The sequence below is a fragment of the Macaca thibetana genome, chromosome X (assembly GCF_024542745.1).
Source record: "Macaca thibetana thibetana isolate TM-01 chromosome X, ASM2454274v1, whole genome shotgun sequence".
Taxonomy (NCBI): Eukaryota; Metazoa; Chordata; class Mammalia; order Primates; family Cercopithecidae; genus Macaca; species Macaca thibetana.
Window position 1 is genome coordinate 69,084,675 of NC_065598.1, and position 19,225 is coordinate 69,103,899.

The 19,225-nt window shown below is 35.6% G+C and overlaps 1 protein-coding gene across 5 annotated transcripts in view; it reads right to left on the reverse strand.

Annotated features, from left to right (window-relative positions):
* The window catches only part of PHKA1 (phosphorylase kinase regulatory subunit alpha 1), a 131,352-nt gene that overhangs the window by 34,636 nt on the left and 77,491 nt on the right, over nucleotides 1-19,225 (reverse strand). For 3 of the 5 annotated variants that reach the window (XM_050776306.1, XM_050776305.1, XM_050776309.1), the window contains 5 exons: nucleotides 13,989-14,067; nucleotides 10,095-10,261; nucleotides 7,701-7,877; nucleotides 6,200-6,291; nucleotides 5,714-5,853 (listed from right to left, as the gene is read on the reverse strand). In XM_050776306.1, the coding sequence (XP_050632263.1) occupies nucleotides 5,714-5,853; nucleotides 6,200-6,291; nucleotides 7,701-7,877; nucleotides 10,095-10,261; nucleotides 13,989-14,067 (655 nt within the window). The remainder of the gene's footprint in view (nucleotides 1-5,713; nucleotides 5,854-6,199; nucleotides 6,292-7,700; nucleotides 7,878-10,094; nucleotides 10,262-13,988; nucleotides 14,068-19,225) is intronic. The other 2 variants (XM_050776308.1, XM_050776307.1) reach the window with 1 other exon arrangement.

Sequence of the window (19,225 nt, forward strand, 5' to 3'; positions counted from 1 at the left end):
TTTAAATTTTTGTTATTTTAAGCTACTGAGTTTCAGAGTGATTTGTTATGAAGCAACAGATAATTGGAATATATATGTAGTGATTATCAAGATATATAGTTTTAGTGAAAGAAAGCAAGGTACAGAGCCGTGCATATACTATGCTACCTTTTGGATAAATAGGGGTAAAAGTATCCATATATATGTCTGTGTTTACCTACGTAACCATAAATGTCCATGGGAGGATACACACACACACACACACACAGACACACACACATACACACAACGACTGCTCATGAGAAGGGGAACTGGGTATCTGGGGGAACAGAGATGGGAGAAAGACATTTTACTCTTTCACTGTATATCCTTTTGTACTTAAAAATTTTTGAACCATGGGAATATATCTATTCAATATATTAAATTAAAAAAGCAAAATAAAATGTGCTATAGGAAGTCACTAATGGATGAAAAAATCAGTGAGCGAAAGTTTGAAGAGTAACAGTATATTTACATAGTCTTAAAGTACATCTCTACAAGATACTTTTTTAATTTCAAAAGGTGACATAATAACTTTATGGTGTAGGTACATGGAAGAATCTACCTTAACCAAATGATCAAACCAAGTGATCAAAGTTTATAGTATCAGCAATGGGACTAATCAACACTATGATATGACACATGGAAAAGAACTTGGCATTATGTTAGTAATGTATAATCTGAATTTAATCTGAGGAAATATCACATAAACTGAAATTGAGGGACATTCTGCAAAATAACTGGTTTGTATTTTCACAAATGTTAATAACATGAAAAATGAATACTCAGGAACTGTTTCAGATAAATGGAGACTCAAGACACATGAGAACTCAATAAAATGCATGATTTTAGATGTTCTTTTGCTATAAAGACACTATTGGGCTATATGACAAATCTTAACAGTATCTGTAGATAGTTAATAGTATTGGTTTAATGTTAAACAATTCCCTGACATTGGCAATTATACTGTGCTTATGTAGGAGAGTTCCTAATTTTTCAGAAATAAACACTGAATTATTTAGGGTTAGATGGGGATCATGTCTGCCACTTATTCTCAAATGGTTCAGAAAAAAATAATATATGTGTGTGTGATTGAGTATAGATGATGATATCAATGTGAAAGAGAGAGAGATTAAAAGCTCAGTGGAAACATCTGATGAATCTGGATGAGGGCTATCCAGAATTTTTATTGTACTATCCTCACAACTTTTCTCTAAGTCTGACATTGTCAAATTTTAAAGATATGAAAAAAGTGCTATGAGATCTCAGAATCAGTGGAAGTTTATTTTTACTATTAGAGATTGGAGAAAGTTTCATGTGGGTGACAGATGACCTAGGCCTTGACAGAGAGATATGCAAAAGGTAGAAATGGAGTGTGGTTAAGGAGAGTATTCTAGGCAGAGGAAAAAATAAGAATCAAGGTATGAAGGTAGACATGTAGAGGCTGTGTTTTGAGTATGATAAATAGACTGTTTTGGTGACAGCATTCACTTTGTAAGGGAAGAGTAATGGTAAATAAAGGTTGAAAGTCAAATCATAGAGGATTTAGATTTGGCCAATGATTCCCTATGGTAGTGCTGATGCTGTAGCGGGAGGCAGGGGATGAGGAGGAATTGAAGATAATGACACAATTTCAAGTCTGGGTTACTTGAAGGAATGATGATAACAAGAATAGAGTCAGGAAAGACAATAGCAGTAGGTTTGTGGTAAAGACAGTGAATTTGATTTTAGACATGTTCAATAGGAAGATAAATATTTGAAAATAAATTCTACTCCAAATAAGACTATGTCACAACCTATTATAATAAAAATGTCGAAGATCAAAGACAAAGAGAGAATCCTGAAAGCAGTGAGAAAAAAGAAGCAAATAACATACAAGGGAATCTTTTTTGCTTTTTATACTTTAAGTTCTAGGGTACATGTGCACAACATGCAGGTTTGTTACATATGTATACATGTGCCATGTTGGTGTGCTGCACCCATTAACTCGTCATTTACATTAGGTATATCTCCTAATGCTATCCCTCCCCACTCCCCCCACCCCACAACAGGCCCCAGTGTGTGATGACAAGGGAATCTTAATAAGCCTAACAGCAGACTTCTCAGCAGAAACCTTATAGGCCAGGAGACAGTGAGATGAGGTATTCAACATGCTGAAGGGAAAAAACTGCCGGCCAAGAATACTTCAGAAATGAAGAAGATATAGACTTTTCCAGACAAACAAAAGCTGAGGAAATACATAACCATCAGACCTGTTTTACAAGAAATGCTAAAGGGAGTTCTTCGAGATGAAAGAAAAAGACATTAATGAGTAATATGAAAACATCTGAAAATATATGTCACTGAGTACATAGTCATATGAATACTCTATTAATCTAATGATGGTGTGTAAATTACATCTTTAGTATGAAGGTTAAAAGACAAAACTATTAAAAACAGTAACTACAATAATTTGTTAAGGGATATGCAATATAAAAATTGTAAATTGTGACATCAAAAACTCAAAATGTTGGGAGGTGGAGTTAAAGAGTTTTTTTCTTCTCTTTTATTGTAATCATAGTTAAATTGTTAAGACTTTTTGTAAGCCTCATGGTAAGCACAATGCAAAAACATATAATAGATATGGTAAAAATAAAAAGCAAAAAATCAAAACAATTATGAAGGAAAATCACTTAGCTATAAAGACAGATAGTAAGAAAGAAATAAAAAAGAAAGGAAGGAAGGAAAGAAGGAGGGGGGAAGGAAGGAAAGAAGGAGGGGGGAAGGACGGAAGGACTCTACAAAACAACTGGAAAACAATTAATTACATGGCAGTAGTAAGCCCTTACCTACCAATAATTACCTTTAATGTGAATTGATTAAGTTATCCCATTAAAAAGCAGAGTAGCTTAATGAATTAAAAAAAGCAAGAACCAACTATATGCTGCTTAAAAGAGACTCGCTCCACCTGTGAGGACACACATGGACTAAAAGTGAGTGGATGGAAAAAAGATATTCCATGCAAATGGAAACCAAAAGACAACAGATGTAACTCTACTTGGATAAAACAGACTTTCAGGGCCAGGTGCTGTGGCTCACACCTGTAACTCCCAGCATTCTGGGAGGCTGAGGCAGGAGGATGCTTTGAGCCCAATAGTTTGAGACCAGCCTGGGCAACATGGCCAGATGCCAGCTCTGCAAAAATAAATAAATAAATAAAATAAATAAATAAAAATTAGCTGGGCATGGTGGCATGCACCTGTGGTCCCAGCTACTCAGGAAACTGAAGTGGGAGAATCACTTGAGCCCAGGAGTTTGAGACTGCAGTGAGCCATGTTCATGGCACTACACTCCAGCCTGGCTGACAGAGCAAGACTGTCTTAAAAACATAGACTTTAAGTAAAAAACTAAAAAGTGATATAGAAGGTCACTATATAATGATAAGGGGGGTCGGTTAAGCAAGAGTTTTTAACTATTGTAAATGTATATGCACCCAACATTGGAGCACCTAAGTATATAAAGCAAATATTAACGTACCTAAAGGGAGAGATAGATCACAATACAATAATAGTAGGGGCCTTCAACAGCCCATTTTCAGTAATGGAGAGATCACATAGACAGAAAATCAACAAACATTGGATTTAAACTGTACACTAGACCAAATGGACCTAATTGATATTTACAGAACATTCCATCCAAAAGCTTCAGAATGCACATTATTCTCAACTTTACATGGAACATTCTGCAGGGTAGATTATATACTAGGCCACAAACAAGTATTAACGAATTGAAGAAGATCAAAATCATATCAAGTATCTTTTCTGATCACAATGATATAAAATTAGAAATCAATAACAGGAGAAACCACAGAAACTGTACAAATACAAGGAAATTAAACATGCTCCTAAACAACCAAGGGGGTCACTGAACAAATTAAGAGGGAAATTACAAAATTTTCTTTAGGCAAATGAAAAGGAAATGCAACATACCAAAAGATATGGGATACAGAAAATGCTATTCTAAGAGAGATGTTTATAGCAATGAATGCATATATCAAACAGTATAAAGATCTCAAATAAACAACATAATGTTACACCTAAAGGAACTAGAAAAACAAGAACAAACCAAACCCAAAATTAGTAAAAGGAAAGAAACAATAAACATCAGAGTGGAAATAAACAAAATAGAGACTAAAAAAGCAATACAAATGATTAACAAAATGAGGAGCTGATTTTTTTTTTTTGAAAAGATAAACAAAATCAACAAAGCTTTGGCTAGACAAAGAAAAAAAGAAAGAACACCCAAATAAATAAAATGAGAGATGAAAAGGAGATATATAGCCTGGGCAACATAGTAAGACCTCATTTCTATATATAATTAAAAAAACATTTAGCTGGGCATGGTGGCACACACCTGTGGTACCAGCTACTCAGGAGGCTGAGGTGGGAGGATCACTTGAGACTGGGCAGTGAAGGCTGCAGTGAGCCGTGATCACGCCACTGCACTCCAGCCTGGGCAACAGAGCAAGACCTCGCCTCAAAATTAAAAAAAGAAGATGAGATATAACTGATACCACAGAAATACAAAGAATTGTTAGAAACTGTTATGAACAATTATATGCCAGCAAGTAGGAAAACCTAGAAGAAATGGATACATTTGTGAACACATACAATCTACCAAGATTGAAGTATGAAGAAATAGAAAATCTGAATAGATCAATAACAAAGGAGATTGAATCAGTAATAAAAAGTCTTCCCTCAGAGGGAAGCCCAGGACCAGATGGTTTCACTGCTGAACTGTACCAAATGTTTAGAGAACTAATACTAATTATTTTCAAACTATTCAAAAAAAAAAAAAAAAAGGAAAAGGGGAGAGTTCTTCCAAACTCATTTTATAAGGCCAGCATTACCCTGATACCAAAACCAAACAAGGACACAACAAAAAAAGAAAGCTAAAAGCCAGTGAGAATGTTCATCCTGTAATGATTATAAAACCCCCAATTTAGTCTCCTTTCCCTGGGCTCTCAAGCTTTTTTTGGGAGCAAGCTGGGAACCTTCTTTGCTCTTCCCAGAAAGCCTCATTATGTGAGTAATAAATATTCCACATCTTCTTGGTATGTGTATGTCACCATTATCTCAAAATCCAAACCAAGTTTAGGGGAAGAAAGTCCATCCTGCTTCTTCATGGTGAGTAGAACATAGAAAAGGAGGCAGAACAGATTATTTTTGTGTGGGCTTGTGGGGTCCAGGAGAGAGGAGTTCAATTTGGACATATCGAGTTTGTACTAATACAAACTACCTAGCAGGATGCCTGACACATAGCAAACAAAAATGTTAGCTTCTTTTTCCTATAAACCTTTATATTCTTACATTTCTTGAGTTAAAACCTTATCTGTACATTTGACCAAATAATGGAGGCTTAAAAATAGCCTAATGACAATAATACTTATCAGTTATTGATCACCCACCACGTACCAGGCATTGTATTAGAGACTTCGTGGATATTATATCTTAATCTTTACAATAACTCTATGAGGTATATATAATTCAAATTCTATAAATGAGGACAACTGAGGGTTTGAAGTCACATGATGTGTAGGTTGTTAAACTATATTCAAATCCAGATCGGCGAAACTCCAGAAGCTATACTCTATTTATTATGTTGTAATTCCTCTGATTATGAACATTAAACTAGATTGATGATATCTACCACTTACTTCATGGTATACAGCATATAGAGGATATCAGCTTGTTCCTGTAAGCTTGAGGTCTCCTTCAACTGTAAAACCAGTGCTTTAAAGTCAACCTCCCCAGACTGGTCTCTAGGAAGATGTATTTCTACACGAACAGAGGGAACCTTTAGTTTGAGAAATGATGAAAAGAAATTAAGTTCACAAGTGCTCAACTTAAATAATGTCCTAGAATGAGTCATCTTTTTACCTCTAAACCTTTTCCAAAGGAATTCTTTAAATATTAATGAAAAGCAAAGCAAAAACAATGAAACCTTCCAGATGTATAATACAGCAATCTAGTTTTCCCAAAGTCTGACCAGACAAACTTGTCCAATGTAAAAGTTCACCAGGATAGCATTTTGCGTACCACTAGTTACTACTAGCAAGAACCATAATGACTAGTTCTATTATTTCCCATAAAGATGGCAGTTTTTCAAAAAGCCGATAGAAATACCTCGTGCGCAAATTTACCTGGTTCTCCTGTCGGGAATGAGATGAATCAAGTAAATTGAATGAAGGCCGGGAAGCCTGAAATAACTTCATAGGAAGATACATGTGAACATCTGCAAAAGTATGACATTTGTGGGAAATATTAGATAATTAGGAGACTAACAGAAATGCACAATTGACTCCAACAATTAAGTCACATGTGAGTCAATTCTTTATAGAACAAGAATGAGAAATTTCTTCTTTCTTGGTAATATCAAAGAAAACAAATATGCATACCAGATAATTTAAATCATGTGCAATTAATAAGTATATTTTGAATTGAATTTCTAGAATTATAGCACTAGCTGGACATGTAAGATATTAAATTTACTAATGTAATTAATCCACAATGGTGCGTTCACTGATACTTTGATGGAATACGACATATAATAGAAAGAACTCAGTTGCATTTTATATTTTCCGAACTTTTCTAGGTGAATATCTGGCTGTTAGTGGTTAAATTTCCCTAACAATACGTGAATGGATAATCCTATCTAGGGAACAAAAAAAATGTAGTTGAGATATTCCTAAGATTGTTTACTTACAGTTCATTGTCGAAATACTTACCATCACCTCTAAGGAAAGATTTGTAATTTTCACCACTTTACAGATACAGAAAGAGAGATACAGAGCTCAAATAACTGTTCAAGCAAGTAAGTAGCAGAGCTGGGAATTAAGCTCAAGTTTTCTGGTTCACAACTGAGAAGTATAACTTAACACATTTCATCTCTTCATATAAGCCCTTTCTCAAGGAAGCATACTCAAAGGGTATGCTAAGCTTTTCCCTATTATAAATGTTTAATGATTCCCAAAGTTCATGTTTAATATCTTTGGTTAGTAATGGTCAATAAAGTTTTAGACAGCAAGAGCATGCATCTCAGTCATTCTCATCATCTGTAGAATGTTAACATTCAGGTCTTCTAGGTGTGGCCAAGGGAGCCCTTCTCTCCTGTCATATCCAGCTACTATCGAGACATTGAACACTCTTTGGAACCATGACTACTCCTGGCAATGTGTGGCAGAAGACACCCTCCACTGCAAATACAACTGAAGGAGGGTAGTGGCCATGGGGAGGAGAATGGCAAAGTTGTAAAGAATGAGTATTATATTTGACAAAACAGATCTACATTGCTGGAACAACAATAAAATTCCATAGAAGTAATTTTCCCACAGGAAAAGCCCTTTCTACCATTTTTAACTTTAATGTTATAGTTGAATATGCTCCATGTCTCTTGTTCTGCCTCTTCTTACCATGTTACCAGTTAAACCAGACTACATAGCACTACCTGCAGCATAACTATACACAATTCACGAATTTTACAAATATTTGAGTGTCTAATGTGTTCTAGGTGCTGTCTGAGATGCTGGGGATAAAGCAGTAAACAAAACTTAAGTTCCTGCTTACATTGTAATCAATGCCCGCCCCCATCCTGGGCTTCACGTCATCCTGTGCCTGACTCTGGTGAGTCACAGCATTACTCACTCTGTACATGCAGTTCCTTGGCCTTGGTCACCAAGGACATTAAGTCGCAGGTTGTTTGCACAGCAGCTCGGAACCGATCTAGCCCTCCCTTCTGTGAGGTAGGGGCTAGTTTAGGATGGGGAGCAGTGTGCGCCAAAAGGTGATCTAAATAACGAGCAACTTCATCACCACAGCGAGCTGCAAGGTTAGTGGGGGAAGGGGGAAGAGAAAAGAATGAAAATATTTTAGTTACTTTATAATCTACCCCAGCAAAGAGAATGATTGGCTCCTGTGCTCACAACATAGCACCAGAAGTAGGTTGTTTTTAACTCATGGAGGAAAAGCTTGTGATCATGATATAACCTCATTACTTTAAGATCCAGCGACCATGGCCATTTACCAGAACCCACCTCTTCTTCAACTTGCTGAGACAAGGTCAGGGTTCTTGAAAGCAGTATGAGCTTATTTTATACTGGAGCAAGCATTTAACAATCTGTGTATTTGCATGTGTGCATGTGATGGTAATGGTGACAGGGATGGAGGAGGAGCAGAACAGGGAGCTTCAGGTGGCACTAATGTGAGGGTACTTTTGTGAGGAAGGGCCAGGAAAGGGCAAAAATCTTCCTAGTCACCTCATTTGTATATTCACCAAATATTGTTGGCTGCTGTGTACCAGGCAGTGTACTAGGTACTGACATTTCAGTGGTGAAAAGGATGGATATGGTCCCTATCTTCTTGGACTCCCCTTCCCCCATACACCTTCTATAACATTATCTCTGAGTATGGGTAATGGAAAGAAAAACAACATATATCCTGTGGAAGCTTAGTACTTCAGACTTTACATGAATATTCACAATGTTTATAGTTAGAAAAGCACACTATTCAGATCAATACCAAAGTCTGCTATATCAGTCATGAGTCATCTGGTTTTTGATGATATTTACTGATCTCTCCAGATGTCCTTCTGTGTTCTGACGTGACTAAGGCAAACTAGTAGAGCTGTAAGAATGGAGCTCATATTCAGTGACATCCTAATGACAAAGATTGTAACCTTGAATATAATCTAGAAACTTGAGTGGAGGATTATGAAGAATATGGAGAGAAGCTCTTTACCCACAGAAGTGCTGGCAAGCAATAAATACATTCATTTTGAGACCACTGATGAGTAAACCCGGAAGTAGGAAAGTGGCTCAGAATGCCATAATGTCAAATTCAGTAATATGTATCATTAGAAATATATATTTTAGTAATCCAATGGAATGAGTACTACAGATAAAAATCACAACTACCTATAGAATAGCAAACAATCTCAATATATGATCTTCTCATTTAATTTTCAAAGTATTTTATGCCAAGACATCATGACTTTGGTTGTTATTGATAACAGTAAATAGCCTTGTATTTAATGTACTTTTCCAACAAAGAAATTCAACTGTTTTAGATCTTACAAAAACAAATACAGAATAAATGAAGTGGTGCCTAGTGAGTAAATATCGGGCCCAAAAAAGAAAATAGTCCTTCTGACTGCTAATGTGTTGCCCTATTATATGAGATTGTGCTGGCTGACCTCACTGAGGACCGAAAATTTATTTTTTTTCTTTTCTCCAACATACCACTCTTAAGACAAAGAAATTGGCTGCCTTAAGTTACAGGCTAACAGTCAAATACCCAGACAATGAAAGCAGGCAAATCATGTTTTAGAGGGCTAGACAAATAATTCTTTCTTATTGGCCCTTCTTTGTATGAGATTCAAGCAACATAATGCCTGCTCTGCCTAAGTCAGTATTTTAACACTGTAGGGTAGTGTTGCTCAGTCACTTTCAATTCACGCCCCTGCAATGCTTTCTCACTATATCACCTTTGTATTCCTAGAAGCCAGTTAGAGTTTGACTTAGTTGTATTTGCCTAGTTTGTACTACGAAAATAACAGGCATACTGAATAGCCTTTTTCAAACTACACAGACCTCCGCACAGACTCTGATATGTTCCTCTAATATTATATAAAAGGACTCATTAAATTTCATATTTTTATGCTTTTTAATGTCAAAAAGCCCTATTGTATATGTATTATTTTCCTACTTCACACTTGATTAAACATCTGTCACTCACCACTGCTTCTTCCCATGTCAAAATCACCAGTCACTTCAAATGCCTGGGAGAGGAATCTTCCCCAATCTTAGTAAGGGACAGTCCAACTCCATACTCCACAATTACCACCGGAATATTAGACCAGAAACCAAAGGTAAGTAGAGGGAGGAAAAGTAAAGCCAAACAAAAGTAGAGATCTAGGTGTATTAAACAGGAGTGAGGACAGAACACTGTGAGACTGCTGGCAGCGTAAATTATTAAGGATGGTGCTAAACAATATTTTGTAGTTTTGTCCAGCCAGGCCAGTGCTTTATGAAGCCTCCTTACCACGACTGGTTGAATCATAATCATTCATCCAGTTGGCAGATTCCAGGTAATCATAGTTGTCATCATAATCTTCACTGTACAGCTTACCCTCAGGTCCAGGGTCCATGAAGCTCAAGTGTGTGCAACAAGATGTTGTTAAAAACTCTGACAATTTACCTGTTTGAACCCTAAAAATTACAGGAGGATAGAAAACAGAAAATCAGGGGTGATCCTTTTTAAACAACACAATGTTAGTGATAAAAGGACACCTAACATGTTTTGTTGGGGGATTACTAATGTGCATACATTAATATAAATTTTGTAAAAACAAAATTTTACAGCACTCCTAGGCATGGTATACATCTTAAATGGCTGGGGGACTGTATTAATAAAGGTTACAATTATGGATTAACAATCCACCAGCAGACCAGTTTTGCTCTCTTCTACTGCCATATATTACGTTGCTAACTATGCCAAATATCTGGTAAAAATTTGCATTGGTTACTGGAGAAGCCTGGAGAGAATGAAGATAAATCATCACAAACCCATCACATCATTTAAAAAAATACCCAAAGGCCATTGGAACATAAAGGATGGTACTTGACAATTTTGTAAATTATAGTAGACTGTAAGCCATATTGTCTCCTACTTATGAAGACAATTACAAAACCCAAAAGCAAAGTCAGCATTACCAAATTTCTAAAGAGGCCAACTTGAAGGGGCTATCAGTGGCCACACCTTGGATAATTAAAATATTGAAATAATGACAGAAATGGATCATGGCATATTAAATAAAATAATAATCCATGAATCTGTGCTGATACTAAACTACAAAATAAAAGGGAGGAAGGGAAAGCTCTTTTTTAACAAAAGAATTTCCACCAATAAATGTACCCAGAATGATAGAAATACAATTTAATAACTCCATTAGTAATAAGTGAATTCATGCAAGGATCAATGGAAGCTAATATGATTTGATCAAACACTGTTGGAGAGAGGATATGCAGCAACCTGGCAGATACCAGGTTCAACACCTTAAACAAGTGATCAAGGTTATCATCACCCAATAACGTCACAAACAAATCTCATGTGCCTCCTGATATGATGCACTGAAAGGGACTGTAGTAAATTCTTACAATTGTATGTTTCCCTGGCATCTATTTTGAATATAAGCTTAACTTTCTCATACCAGAAGCAGAGTTCAGTCATCTTTGACAGTTTCCAGTTGTACACCTCTCTCAGTTCCTCACTGTGGTCAGTCCACATATCTGCCTTACACAACTTCCTCTTGGTAACCACCTCCCTAAGGGACAGCTAAATATGATCTATTCGACTAGCCTTACTGATCCTCACATCCTACATGAACTATGCCAATATGCCACAGTGACCACCTCTCAAGTCACAGTGTGACCTCCAGGAAGTCATGCCTGCTTGCTTTAAACCCATCAATTAAAACTCCCCAAGGAATATCTGTTTGGATAATGCCCTGGACCTCAATAAAGGCACTGGCCCATGGGTCTCTCTTTTTCTCTCTCCACATACTCCCTGACATCAGTGTGTGTGGCCTCCAGGTATTCTGTGTACCCCACCCGCAGGACCTGTAAGTAATAAAATCTTTATTTCCATCTTGTGCCTCTCCTAACCATTGAAAAGGTGCTCTCCATCTTAAAGATCCTAATTTAAAACAAGGACCCAATATCACACAGGTAGTATTCCTGCCAAAAACATATAGCCTAAATCTAATCATGAGAAACAACCAGACAAATCCAAATTGTGAGATATTCTGCAAAATAACTGACTTGCATTCTTCAAAAATGTAATGAAAACTGTCACGAAAGATTGACAAAAGGCTGGAGAACCCTTCTAGATTCAAAGATACCAAAGAGATATAACAACTAAGTGCTAACATGTGATCTCTGATTGGATCCTGGATTGGTGGGAAAACAGCATGATAAAACATTATTGGGATAATTGGGTAACTTTTTATTTTTCCTTCGACTTTATTTATTTCCAACTTTCATTTTAGGCTCAGGGGTACATGTGCAGATTTGTTACATGGGTAAATTGCGTGTCACAGGGGTTTGGTGTACAAATTATTTCGTCACCCATAGTAAGCATAGTATCCAATAGGTAGTTTTGTAGTCCTCACCTACCTCTTGCCCTCCACCCTCAGGAAGGTCCTGGTGTCTACTGTTTCCTTCTTTGTGTCCATGTCTACTCAATGTTTAGTTCCCACTTATAAGTGAGAACATGTGGTATGTGGTATTTGGTTTTCTGTTCCAGCGTTAATTTGCTTAGGATAATTGCCTCTATATGCATTCATGTTGCTGCAAAGGACATGATTTTGTTCTTTCTTATGGCAGTGTAGTATTCCATGGTGCATTACGTGCCACATTTCCTTTAACAAGTCCACCATAGATGGGCATCTAGGTTGATGCCCATCTTTGTCTTTGCTATTGTGTCTAGTGCTGTGATGAACATATGCACGTAAGTGTCTCTATGGTATAATGATTTATATTCTTTTGGATATATATCCAGTAATGGGATGGCTGGGTAGAATGGTAGTTCTATTTTAAGTTGTTTGAGAAATCTCGAAACTGTTTTCCATGGTCTCCCAGGCTGGAGTGCAGTGGTGCAATCCTGGCTCACTGCAACTTCCGCCTCCCAGGTTCAAGTGATTCTCATGTCTCAGCCTCCCGAGTAGCTAGGATTACAGGTATGCACCAGCACGCCTGGCTAACTTTTATATTTTTTGTAGAGACAGGTTTTTGCCATGTTGGCCAGACTAATCTTGAACTCCTGGCTTCAAGTGATCTGCCCGCCTTGGCCTCCCAATCTAAGTGTGATGATTATATTACAGTTATATGTAAGAATGTACTTGTTCTTAGACAACAACAACAACAACAACAACAACTTAAGTATTTAGGGTTGAAGAGTTATGATGTCTATGGCTAATTATTTTAGCAAAAAAGCATGTGTGTATATGTGTGTACATATATGTATATACATATACATAACACATAGTATATGTAGTATGTACATGTGTGTGTATATGCATACATATGTATATGGGAGGACGTAGGGAGGAAGAGAGAAAGGAAGGGGGGAAAGGCAGGAAGGGAGGGAAGGGAAGAAATAGAGAATGCACAGTGGGACAAAATGTTAATAATAGGTGAATCTTGAAGAAGGGTATATGGGTGTTCAGCAGTATTCTTGCAAATTTCTGTAAGCTGGAAATTTTTCAAAATAAAAACTTGGGGGAAAAAGAAAAGAAAAGCAGCTAGAATCAAATAATCTAATAGGCATTAGAAAAACAAAACAAAACAGGTTTTCTGATCCTTTGAGATCTAGGCAAAGAACAGGGTAGGAAAAACTTCCAACCTTCCTCTACAACATTAAATTCCTTGATTCAGTCTATCAAACGTTAGCTCCTCTGAGTAGGATGGGATTATGTTATTGAAGATACAGTTAGTCCCCACTTACTCCTACAGGATATGTTCCAAAACCCCCCTTGTGGATTCCTGAAACTGCAGATAGTACTGAACTTTATATATATATATATGTATACACACACACACACTGTGTTTTTTCTTATACATACATACCTATGATATAGTTTAATTTATAAATTAAGCATAGTAAGAGCTTAAAATAATGAAACAGAACAATTATAACAATATACTATATTAAAAGTTATATGAACGCAGTCTCTTTTTCTCTCTCAAAATATCCTATTGTACTGTACTCACCTATTTGCAAACTACAGGTTGACCATGGGTAACTGAAATATCGGAAAGTGAAACTGTAGATAAGGAGGGACTATCATACACAGAAAGGCACCACAGGTATGCCACTACTGTACCCAGCCCCCTAATTTCATTTCATTTCACTAAAGAGTGTATAGAGGTCACTTACCTTGCCCCACCAAAATAGCCATCTTGCATTTTTCGGAGTGCTGCCAGGATACTTGAATTCAAGCTTGTTCCATCTTCATCTTGAAATGAACAGAATTTTAAAACAATCTTTGTGGTTTTAACTCTGAAGTAGGGGGAAATCTTGTAATTATTTCAAATCAACATTCTGGTGGTTACAGTACAAATGAGACACTCCTCATTGACCACCCTGATTTTAACAATTCATCTGAGAGCCAACAACACTGAAGAATAGGCAAATGGTAAGGGATGATGACTGATAGACAGATTTCCTCAAAGGCATTATCTTATTTGTCAGCATTATCTTATTTGTCAGAAGTACTTAGCACAGTGCCTGATGGCAGAACACTGAATGACTACTGAATGCTGATAATACCAGTAGCCACTACTTGTTGAATGTTATGTGCCAAGCACTGTGCTAAACGTTTTATAGACATTATCTCATATAAAGAACCTTGGCATATATGTCTGTGTATAGGCATAAAAATATCTAGAAAGCTAACAATTATCTGATTTTATGTGGAAGGAATCATACTACACATACTCTTTCATGATCTGCTTTCTAACTTAACCTTTGTAATAGCTAAAAATAATTCCTAGTAAATTTAGACTGTTTTATATTATAATCAACACTGTAATGAAGACCATTGTACCAACATCTTGATGCACTTATTCTATTATATCCTTAGGTTAAATTCTTACAAGTAGAACTATTAGGGCAAATGAAACACTAAGTAAATTTACAGAGATTGCCAAATTGCCCACTATAAGGGTTGTGCCAATTATATTTCCATCAACAGTATAGAAAGTGACTTTTTCCTACACTTTTAACAACGGGCAATGATCTTTTAAATTTTTCTTAATCTGACAGGTAAAACAAGAAGATATTGCTTTAATTTTATTGCCAATAAGATTATGCATATTTTCATGTATTTACTAAAAATCTTTATTTCTTTTATGAATTGCCTGATCATGTCCTTTTCCCATTTTTCCATTAGGTAGTTTATCTTTTTTCAGTTGACTTTCAAGAGTTCTTTGTTTTTTGGGGATATTACCCTTTTCATTCTTATATATATGACAAATACTTTATCTAGTTTATTATTTTTCTTTCAACCTCATCCACAGTACTTTTGATATAAAAGATTTATTTTAATTTTCATGTTTTTAAATCTGACAGTGTTTTATTTTTGTGTCTTGCAAAGGACAGCTCTCTTCAACCTAAGATAACAAAAATATTCTCTCATATATATATATATTTTTTGTTTTTGTTTTTGTTTTTTGAGATGGAGTCTGGCTCTGTTGTTCAGGCTGGAGTGCAGTGGTGCAATCTTAGCTCACTGCAACCTCTGCCTCCCGGGTTCAAGTGATTCTTCTGCCTCAGCCTCCCAAGTAGCTGGGACTACAGGCACGTGCCACCACACCTGGCTAATTTTTGTATCTTTAGTAGAGATGGGGTTTCATGATGTTGGCCAGGGTGGTCTCAAACTCCTGACCTCAAGTGATCCGCCCGCCTTGACCTCCCAAAGTGCTGGGATTATAGGCTTGAGCCACCCCGCCCAATCTCCCATATTTTTTTCTAAGACTCTCACAGGTTTATTTTTTATGGTTAGCTCTTTAATCTATTTAGAATGTATTTTTGCAAAGAAAAGTAAAGTAGCAAGCCTAAATGAATTATTTTCCCAAATGTATTTATATTTACATTTTGTCTGTATTTGAAATTCTATCTTTATTATTACTTTAATTACAATAGATCTTTCACTTTCTTTTAAAAATTTGGTTATTCATTTACATTTTCTCTTCCATATGAAACCGAGGTTCAGCTTGTTCGTAAAAATTTATGTTTTTGTTATTATTGGGAATTGCCTGAATTGATATAATGAGAGTGGGTAATTTCTCAATATTAACTATTTACATCTAGGAACATGGTGTATCTCTCTACTAATTAAAATATTTTATTGTCTTCAATAGTTTTATAGTTTTTCTCATACACTTTTATAAATGTTTCTATTCAGCTTATACTTGTATTCTTACTTTTCTAGGAAATCTGTCAATTTTATCTAGATGTACAAAATTGTAGTTGGTATTCTTTTATAGTGTTTAAAGTCTCCTCTATTTCTGTTGCTATATCTCCTTTGTCATTCCTAACATTTTTATTATTTTTTTCTTTACTCTGAATTCTACTTCACCAGATATTAATGTAGCTACTTCTGCTTTTTAAAATTAATGTTTACATGGTATATCTTTTTCCTTCCTTTTCTTTTCAGTCTACGTATATTGTTATTTTTGAACTGATGTATTTAGGCTATTTAAATTTAAAGTAATTATTGATACGTTAGGATTAAGTCTGCCATTTTATTGTTTTCTATTTGTACCTCTGTTCTTCATTTCTCTATTTTCTTCTTCCTGCCTTCTTGTGGGTTACTTTTAAATTTTTTCAAATGTCATTTTGATTTACCTATACTGGGTTTGACTGTTATCTCCTTCTATAAGTTTTTTAATGGTTACTCTAGGCATTGTCTTATATATACAAACATGATACATATATCACTATTTACTAGTATCAGCGTTATACCAATTAAAGTTATGTATAGAATCTTATCTCCCATTAAGGTCCTTACTTTTGCCCATTTATAATATACTTGCCTTGAATATTTCTTCTACATACTTTAATAACTACATTAAGCAATGCTTGTCAAGCATAATTTAGAAAACTGAAGTGGAAGGAGTTTGAGACCAGCCTGGCAAACATGGCGAAACCCGTCTCTACTAAAAAAATATAAAAAATTAGCTGGGCATGGTGGTGCACCCCTGTAATCCCAGCTACTGGGGAGGCTGAGGCAGGAGAATCACTTGAACCCAGAAGGTGGAGGTTGCAGTGAGCTGAGATCGCGCCATTGCACTCCAGGCTGGGTGACAGAGAGAGACTCTGTATCAAAAGAAAGAAAAGTAAATAAAAGAAAGAAAAGAAGGAAAGAAGAAAGAAAGAAAGACAGAAAGAAAGAAAGACAGACAGACAGAAAGAAAGAAAGAAAGGGAAAGAAAGAAAAGAAAGAGAGAAAGAAAGAAAAAGAGAAAGAAAGAGAAAGAAAGAAAAAATAAGGAAAGAGAAAAATGAAGTGGAGAAAGTCTATTGTATCTAGTCATATTTTCACTCCTTCTATTTTTAGTGTTTGATGTTTCAAGATTCCATCTATTATTATTTCCTTTCTGTTTCAAGAACTTCCTTCAAACCATTCTTTCAGGGCAGATCCCCTGGAGACAAATTCACTTAGCTTTCCTTCATCGGAGAATGTCTTTTTTCTTTTATTCTTGAAGTACACTGGACAGGGCAAAATTCTTGGTTTAAAAATCTTTTTTTTTTTCAGTACTCAAAAAATGTTGTGTCACTTCCCTCTGGTCTCCATGGTTTCTGATGAGAATTTTGCTGTCATTCTAACTGTTTGTTGCTTATAGACATGGTATTGTTTCTTTTTGGCCACTTTCAAGATATTTCTTCTTTAATGTTCAAGAACTTTATTATTATGTGTTTTGATATGGATTTCTTCAGGTTTATCATGTTTGAGATTTTCTCATTTTTTTTTTTAAATTTGTAGGTTTATGTCTTTTACCAATTTTTCAGTCATTATTAGTTGGAATGCTTTTTCTGTTTTTCTCCCATACTTTTTCTCCTCTTTCTGAAACTTTTATAACATGAATGTTAGATCTTTTTAACATGAATGTTAAAAATGTTAAATCTTTTGTTATTAGTCCTACAGGTCTTTGAGGCTCTGTTCATATTTTTTCTTTTTCTTTTCTTTTTTTTTTTTTTTTTTACTGTATTGTTCAGAATGGGTCATTTCTATAGTTCTGTCTTCAAGTTCACTCTGTTGTCTCCATTCTGCTACCGGGCCTATCTAGTGAGCTGTCCATCTCAGTTATTATATTTTTTCAGTCCTAAAACTTCCATTCAGTTCTTTATATCTTCAGTTTGTTTGCTAAGACGTGCATTCTACTTTGTCTTTAGTTTCAAGTGTGATTGTAATTGTGTGTTTAAGTGTTTTTATGACAACTGCCTTAAAATCTTTGCATGATAACTCCAACATTTGTTGATATCTGTTGATCACTGACACCACACTGGCTGAAGGGGGAGGAGCTCCTCTACTTTTGGGCAAGGATGAAAGTTTCAGCTCCCCACTAGCCCTTCTCTGATACTACTCCTAAGAGGGAGAGGGATGCCTCTTCAGAGCTGTGCAAGCGTGGAAGAGTCCCCACTCAGTCTCTGCTCACAGGGGCATAAGTGGGGCCAAGTAAAATAGGGTCTAAAAGTTTTCTGTCTCTCTAGGTTGCTCCTTTCCTGTTCCTTCAGCTAGACAAAGCAGATTTTTCTTGGGTCTTTTAAAAAATCTGTTTTTCCATTTTTTGTTTTTTGTTTTTTTTTTCCCTTTTTGCATTTCTGAGATGTCAGTTTCTCTAGCTTCCAGTCCAGGACATATAAGGCCCAGGATATTTACTGCTCTGCTATTCTTCAGGTCCTAAAGTCCCTAGCTGATCTGCCTTCTTTCCAACTTTCAGAGTTTTCTTATGTTTGTTTTATATAAAACGTCAAGGATTTTTAGCTGCACTTAGCAGGAGGAATAGGGAGAAGTGAGTCTATGCCATCTTGTCTCAAAACCAAAAGTCATTTTTTAAAAGTAAAAGTATGTAAGGATATCAAATTTTCTAAATATGACTTTGACCAAATCTCACAGATTATAAGTAGTGGTATCATTTTTCATTTCTAAGAAGCATGTAATTTCAAATTTGACTTTCTCTTTAATCTAATAATTATTTGGGAAAAATTTAATTCCTTTATAGTTAGATTCTTTTTTAACTCTTCTGTGTTAATTAGTTTTATGTCACATATCTGGCAATATCGTTTGTATGATTTCTACTTTTTAAACATAAACATTCTTTGTGTGTTCTGCCTTTTTGGATACATGGTTATATATACACCCATAAACACAAAAACCAAGTTTGTTACTCCTCTATGTCTTTAATTATTTTGTATAATTGATCTGTGACATTCTGATAGAAGTATGTTGTTGTTTCCCATCATGAATATATAATAGTTTTGTCATATTGTCCCTAAATTTTCCTAAATACTTGCTTTATACATTTAATTCACATTACTCAGTACATAAAAGTTTATACATGTTATATCATGTTGGTATACTATTTATCAATATAAAATATCCTACTTAT